This window comes from Octodon degus, unplaced genomic scaffold, assembly GCF_000260255.1.
Source record: "Octodon degus isolate 3935 unplaced genomic scaffold, OctDeg1.0 scaffold00171, whole genome shotgun sequence".
NCBI lineage: Eukaryota > Metazoa > Chordata > Mammalia > Rodentia > Octodontidae > Octodon > Octodon degus.
The window spans coordinates 3,353,307-3,361,035 of record NW_004524747.1 but is presented as its reverse complement, the minus strand read 5'-3'; the positions used below and the strand labels follow the sequence as shown (position 1 = coordinate 3,361,035).

The 7,729-nt window shown below is 40.0% G+C and overlaps 1 protein-coding gene across 1 annotated transcript in view; it reads right to left on the bottom strand.

Moving 5' to 3' along the window:
* Positions 1 to 3,174: 3,174 nt before the first annotated feature.
* Tmem35a (transmembrane protein 35A) overlaps positions 3,175 to 7,729 on the bottom strand; it is an 11,917-nt gene continuing 7,362 nt past the window's right edge. The window contains exon 2 of the mRNA XM_004643339.2: positions 3,175 to 4,321. Within this exon, the coding sequence (XP_004643396.1) occupies positions 3,938 to 4,321 (384 nt within the window). The 3' untranslated portion in view covers positions 3,175 to 3,937. The remainder of the gene's footprint in view (positions 4,322 to 7,729) is intronic.

The window sequence follows — 7,729 nt, the reverse complement described above, 5'->3', positions numbered from 1 at the left end:
TCACAGCCTGGAGCAATTCTCTGTGATATGTGCTTTAAGAATATTGTATCTACAGTGTGGAAATTAGAATGTTGGGGTTAAGGAGTGGTAAGAAGTCATGAGCAGCCAGTAATCCCCTCATTTGGGAGGCTGAAGCAGGAGGACAGCTGAGGTTTGAAGGCCAAGCTAGGCTGCAGTGAGTTAAAAGCCAGCCTAAAATTACACAGGAAGACCCTATCTCAAAAAACCAACTGTATAGCCAGGCATCCTGGCTCATGCCTTTAATCTTAGCACTTGGGTGGCTGAGGCAGGAGGATCGCTGGGAGTTTGAGGCCTGTGTGGGCCATTTTCCAAGCCAGCCAGAACTGTATAGTGAGCCCTTGTCACAAGAAGACGAAGAGGCTGTGGCGGGGCGAGAGAGGGTTGAAGCCACCACCTAGAGTGACAAGAGATGGACTATAAAGTCGATCAGTGCAGGAGATAATTTTAGGCGACATTAGGCACAACGTGTAGCAGTGTGGAGGTGGAACATAATTGAATTCCTGATATATTTTGGAGGTAGACTGGACAGGCTATGACAAAAAATTAGATGTTGGGGGGAAAAAAAGGAGAACCGAGATTTCTAAGTTTCAGCTTCAAAAGATATTCAAACCCACCTCCACAGAAACAAATGGGAATACAGCTGGAGATTCCAGTTCTGAAATGTTTCCTAGACTCTCACGAAAGGCGGAAGGGAGAAGCAGCTTCGGATTCCATGGGGGTGAACTATTCCAGCGCTTCCTACGGCTCATTTTCCAAGCTTACACCAACCAAAAGCAAAATTGGCAAAGACGAACCCCTCGCACACGAAGCAGATTCCTAAGTTAGGGGAAAATAACACTCTCAACTACTGCTCTCAAGTATTCCCACTAAGCGCGGCACCATACCTGATAACCTCTTCGGTACCGTAGCCGCCCGCGTCCAAAAACCGCCTCCAGGATTCAAAGGCGCGGGCCCCGCCCCGCGCATGCGCTTTGGAGGAGACCTAGGTAGCCGCTCGGTGGAGTGGTGTGCTCTGCTGAAACTTGATTGGTTGAGAAGGAGCTTTAAGGTGGGACATGCCACGCGCACAGGCAATGACGCAACATACGTAAAGAAAATACTCGCTCCACCCACCTGAGGGGGGGCTCGAGTGAGTAGTTGCTGACGGAGTCAGCTGACTGGGTGGCGTTTTCTGTGCTCTAAAGATTGCTACTCGTCATTTTGTGCAAAACAAAACATAATGTCTTGATTCTTGAATTTAACTCGATCATTTGTAGCATTTATTTTGCTCGCCTTGACTCCAAATTCTGGACTTTATTCGAAGAATGAAACGGCAAAACTCATAATTAAGGCGGCTCCCTTACAGAGACTTAAAGAATCTGTCCTTCTGTGAAGTGAGGTAGGAGGAAAGAACTTCTGGAGCTGCCCTCCTTTCACCGGAGGATACAGTACCTTCAAGGTTTCTGGAAACTGTTCTGAGCCGGATGTTAAACTACCTCCAAGTTAGTTGGCTGTCACATGCAAATATTCCTAAACTTGAAGAACTGACCCTAAAAAATGGCTAAAATAGCAACAAAGGGCTTAGTTTTACATCAGAGTTTATCCCTAAGTTGAACTTATTAATAGGAATAAGAAAGGAAATATACAAATGTAGTGGCTCTCGCTGACTTCAGGTCAAAACATACCTAGAAACTAGGCAAAACTAGTGGGAAGCATCAATCTTAGAGAAAAAGGATTAATCAAAAGATTAAATTGGTGTACAGTATTGGGAAAGACCACAGTAAAAATTACTATTTACTACATCTTGTACTTATGTGGTCTTCAGTGTAGTTTCATTAACTCTTACTGAACGTGCATGGAAAAATTTAAATGACAACTTTTTCTATGATAGTTATTCTTCAGTAAAATTAAAAATTTATCAAGTCATTTTCATGCTTTAAATTTTTTATAGATTCAGAGAAACATAAACTGGAAGGAATTTTAAGGCTTCAATACATGCCTTTTTGTAGATGATGAGACCTGGTCTCTTGTCTAATTTGTGGCACTTTGTGGATACATACATAATGAGAACTAGTGAGTCCCATTTATTTAACGTACATTTAGTTTTCCCTGATACACAGTTTCTGGTGTCCATTGACATCACCTAGCGACTCCTTAAACCTGGGAATTTTATTAAGTTCCTAATTCTGTACATTTCTGCTTTATATGCTTACATCAAAAAGTGCGAGGAAATTTAAATGGGACTAGTAAATTGACAACTTTATCAGTATATTAAGTTATTACATTTAACTCTCCCTTCTTCTCCATCCAGATGTAAGGAAAAGGACCCTGAGTAAAAATTTTGATTTGACTTGTTCTTTCCATATTTTGGTATCTAGACAGAGATTGTCTCCAAATTTCAAAAAATTTTATTTTGAAAGGATGGGAGAAATATCAATTACCAAGAACAATTACAGCGAAGAAAATACAATAAGTACTCTCCCCACACATAGCCCCCATCACTTCCCCCATCTTTGACACAATAATTTAAAAACCATCAAAGCATATTTAACGAGGAGAAACAGCAGTATGTAATGAAAAAACAAATTTCCATACTGCTCAACCCAACTAACCCATGTCAAATGTCCTTCCCCCAGCTAAACTCCACATGTGGGAATGGAATCATAAAAAGGTGGAGCGGAGACAACAATGAGAGTGATTTGAACTCTGCTTACACTAGCAAAGTTCAGTGAATAATCAATAGAAGTAGTGAATCTGTCAAGGAAACACTGTATACAGCTCATCTGTTAAGTTGCCGATGGTTTATTAGAGCAGCTAGTGTTTTGAGATTCAGGCTTCTATCAGACCAGCCCTTGCTCCCTCAATAGTGGGGCAGCTGCCAAATCCTGATTAGCTACTGAGAATAGTGCAAGTGAGACAGTCTTAGCCTTAAGAAAATCTGAAGATGTTTGGAAACAAATCTACTACTTTAGTTTCAAATTAGTTTTAGTAAAAGAGCTGAGGAAGTTGGCCTAGATACAATCGTGATGAAACTTCCTATTTTATCACTTGAATTATACTAGCTGGCTGCATTGATCCCTTGTTTTGTTTTTTTTTTTTGTTTTTTTTTTTAATTTTTTTTTTATTTTGGTACTGGGAATTGAACCCAGGGCCTTCATGCTGAGGTTATTAGCCCTTTTTTATGTGTTTATTTTGAGCTAAGTCACCAGGTTGCCCAGTTTGGGCTGAAACTTTGAATTCTGCCTCAGTCTCCCAGAGCACTAGGATTAAAGGCTTGTGCCACCATGCCTGGTGAATTCCTTATTTTAGTTAAACTCTAGAGTGTTGAAAACTTAGCTGTTGAAGTAGAGGTTGATTTTAAATATAACTCAACAGTTTCAAGTCAAATAGGTCCTTTCCTGAAGTGGTAAGTCCAAGTTTTCAGCTTCATCTAGAGAGGAATCCCCTTTCCCACATGGGAGTAGGTATTGTGTTTCATACCAGAAGTAGGATTCTCTTTACAGAAGGTTTATTTTATTGTACCTTTTGTTGGATTCAGTTTATGAAGGGAAGGATACCTGTGCAGGATTAGTTCAAGATGAGAGCCTTCTACACATATGTGTGCATACACACACCCAGTGGGTTAATTCATTTTTCCCACACATAATTTCAGTCACATGCTTGCTGGAGTCCATCTCACAAATACACTTCAATAGTAGCCATATACAGGTACATGCAGCAAGACATATGAGTGTTGCCCCAGAGTGATTAAAGGTGGTTCACAAATGTCAATGTGGGGAGATTATTTGGGAGTATAGATGTACACAAGCCAATTAGATTGCAGATTATGTTTTCCGTTTTTCCCTAAGATAAATCAAATTAAAAGCACAAACTGACATCTTCCCAGGTATCATAGAGGCAACTGCCTGGAAGGTCCACATTTTATACTTCCACTTTCCTATGACACCTTCACTTTGCCCTGAGGAGCCTTCTCGTACAAGGAGGGTTGTTCCTCAGCTTTTCCTGGCAAAGGCTTCTTCTTAGAAGACCGATCTTCAGGCTTTCGGGCAATAAGCAAGCGGCAGGTCAGTAGAATTCCAAACACCAGAGCATGGGCATAGCGCTTGAGAGGATCACCAACCAGCTGGTGGAAGAAGAGCACAACCAATACCAGCAAAAGTAGGCAGAAGTTGGCCACATCTTTGGGACGTCCAGGAACAAGGGTCAAAACAATGCCACAGGCTACTTCAAGGGCACCAATGCTTTTTCGGAGGAGAATGGAATTAATGCCCATTTTCTTCAGCAGAGGAAGGGCTCTGACATAGCTCTTGTAAGCACGTTTCTAGAGTGGGGACAGCATAAGAAAATTACTGCATTAACCATGATTTTAACATTAGAATGAAGAAAACACAAGCAGAGGCCTCCTTCCTTAACATTGCCATTCTATATCAGCCAATGGTATCCTACTCTTCACTTTGTTCTCTAAATAATAGCCTTGTATTTAAGATTTAAAAAGCAAGCAACCTGCTAGGATTCCTGTGTTGTAAATCTTTACAGCAGCATTGCTGTGTTTCAATGTCGATGTGACCCAAAATTCATGTTGATATCCTAACCCTAAAGATGATGGTATTAGTAAATGAGACATTGAGAACTAATTAGCCTTTTGGATGGAACCCTCCTGAATGGGCCTACAGCTTTTATGTAAAAATATTCCACAGAGATCTGCCTTGCCACTTTCACCACATAAAGACACAACCAGGCAGTACTATTTATGAGCCAGAAAGAGGGCATTTACCACACACCAAATTGGCTCGCACCTTGACTTTGGAAGTTACAGCTTTCAGAATCTCGAGAAATCAGCTTTTGCTATTTAAAAGCTACCAGTTTGTGTTGTTTTCTATTCTAAGAGTAGTTTTAATAGAACAAGACAAGCTCCAAAAGTAATAAAGCAAAGAATTTGGCTCTATAGTTTAAAAATAGTTGCTCTTTATAAATTGTAAGCATTAAGAATTTCAAAGAAAATTCACTGGACCTATAAAAACTGCTATATGTTAGCCACATCCACATTTTTAGTGCCTTCCCTGCCCAAACCCAGATGTGTACAAATAACCAACAAAATGAAACAGGGCAGGGTATAACGTGGAAATGCCTCACTGGTCTGGATTCTCTAATTTGAAATCTGTGATATTTCCAAAAAGAGCTGAGCTGTACTTTTTATTTGTGGAATCTATAAAAATAAAAAAAAATTGCTGAGCAAATAGAAAAATAAAAATGTGTACAAGTATCATCCCTTACATATCTAAAATATAGAAAAACAGTATAATTTTAACATTAACACAGATAAATTTCAGAACTTTCCAAGAGGGCCATCCAAATAGCTCAGCAGATTAAAGTGCCTGCAAGCAGGCTCAGGGGCCAAGGGTTCAAGCCCTAGGCCTGCCTTGCTGGCCTTGCCCCTGGGGCATGCTGAGCTGGCAATTGAGACTGGGCATGCTTGTGCGTGCCTATAATCCCAGCACTTAGGAGGCTGTAAACAGGAGAATCGCGACAACTCTGATCTACCAGTGAGAACCTGAACTATAGACCCTTCCCTAAAATACAGAAAATAAAAAAGAACTTTCCAATACTTTGGTTAGCCTGGTTCAAATTTATTAACTTTAATTTGACAAATGTTTATTGGGTAGCTACTATGGGATATGCATTACAGGTACAGAGATGACTAAGACAGGATCAAGAAGCTTTCAGTCTGATGGAGGGAAACAGATGTGCAAACAATGGTATATTGGGAATAATTGGGGTGGTGAACCAGGAACAGGAAAGAATGAGTTACCCAACTTAAGGCTTATTGAGTTGCAATATCTCTAAGACATCCAATTGGAGATAACTGGTAGGCAGGTCATTTGGAAGTTTGGGCTCAAGATTAACTATAGTTAGTCATCATTGATCATTTTTCCCACTATGCCCAGGGAAAAAGGGTATGAAAGACATTTAAGAAATAGAGAAAGAAGTCCATGAAGTGGACAGAAGAAAACATGTACCACAAAGTGGGAGATAAGCCAGGAAAGAGCAAGTCTTAGAGCCAAGAGAATTTTAACAAGAGATTTGTGGAGTTACAGGTGCACTTTGGTAGTAGAGCACACACTTAGCACATATAAGGCCTTGAGTTCATTTCTGAGTATACGCACTCACACACACACACACGCACACACATGCACGCACGCACACACACGCACACATAGAGGCATCAGATGCAAAGCAATAGAGTTGGCTTTCCATAATTGCAGATTGAAAATATTTGGGAAAAATTACGTCTGTAATCAACATGTTACAGACTTTTGTCTTCTTGTTATTCCCTAAATATAAATATGTATATATTTTACATAGCATTTACATTGTATTAGGAATTATAAGGAATCTAGAGATAATTTAAACTATGAGAGAATGTGCACAGATAATATACAGGTACTATGCCATTTTATAGATGAGACTTGAGCATCCAAAGACTGGTATTCTTAGGGAAAAGCCTAACACCTGAACACACATGAATAAAAAGGGGCAGATTATATTATAAGAATCAGGCAGAAAGCCAACTTGACCTCTAAGAAGCATTTGGTATTTAGAATAGTCCACACACTCCAGGTTCAGAAGAAAGACCTTTCTCTCACTTTTGTACAAGTGAATGCACCTTTATTTCATGGATTGATTGTTAGTGGCACAAAATAATCCTTTGTGAGGACTGTTAAAAGACTGATGAGTTAGTGGAAAAAAGCATGGGTTTAACTCCACATCAATTTAGCTTCAAATCCCAGTCCTGCCACCTTCTAGTTGGATGTCCATGAGCAAATTATTTGACCTCTCTTAGTCTCATTTTCCTGAGCAGGGTGAGGATTATGTGAAGTTGGTGAGGCCACTAGTCTTGGGTGCAAATTTTAAGAGGGCAGCAAAAACACTCGATAGTTAAAGCAAACAGTGTCCTTGATAAACAAAATATCAAGATTTTAAATAAAGGGCTACTGACTGTTGCATGACTATGCCTAATTCCTATTTTAGAAACTATGTAGTTTCACCTCAGCCTGCTTCCTACCCTGTGGCTGAGCATAAAACACCAAATATTAGCTGTTATTTCTTTTGTTCTTCTCTTAGGTTAAAGGAGGGATTTTTCTAACAGAAATTAGTAGAGAGGTTGACTAATAGGCAGAGTAAATCACAGGTTGAACCAAGATTGGTACAAGGGGTAGAGAGCCAAATTGAGCTGAAGGGTAAAGAGGTGGTGGTGACAGGCCTGCTCTTTTCCTCACACTATTAACCTAGATATGTACCACCCTCCTCTACACTCCAGTAATGGTAGAAGGGGTATAGTAGAGAAAGAAGTCCAGACTCCAGAAGCTTTATTAACTCTTTTTTGGTTTTGTTTTTAGACAGGGTCTCAGTATATAGCCCTGTCTGACCTTGAACTCACAGCAATCCTCCTATCTCAGCCTCTCAAGAGCTGGAATTACAGCCATGGGCCACCACAGCTGGCACCTTAATTCTTTTTGGTAAGGACAATTCTAGTAAGTAACACAAAATTTCTCAAGGGGCAATTCCTAAATCCTAGTTATAAGTTTCTGAGTTATGAGCACAGGAGACAAGATAAAATTTTAGTCAGTTCACAGCCAAGACTTCCAGATGCTAGCTGAGTGGCTTCTGGAAACTCCTTCTATTTATTATTATTATTATTATTATTGTTACTGTTATTGTTTTGTACTTT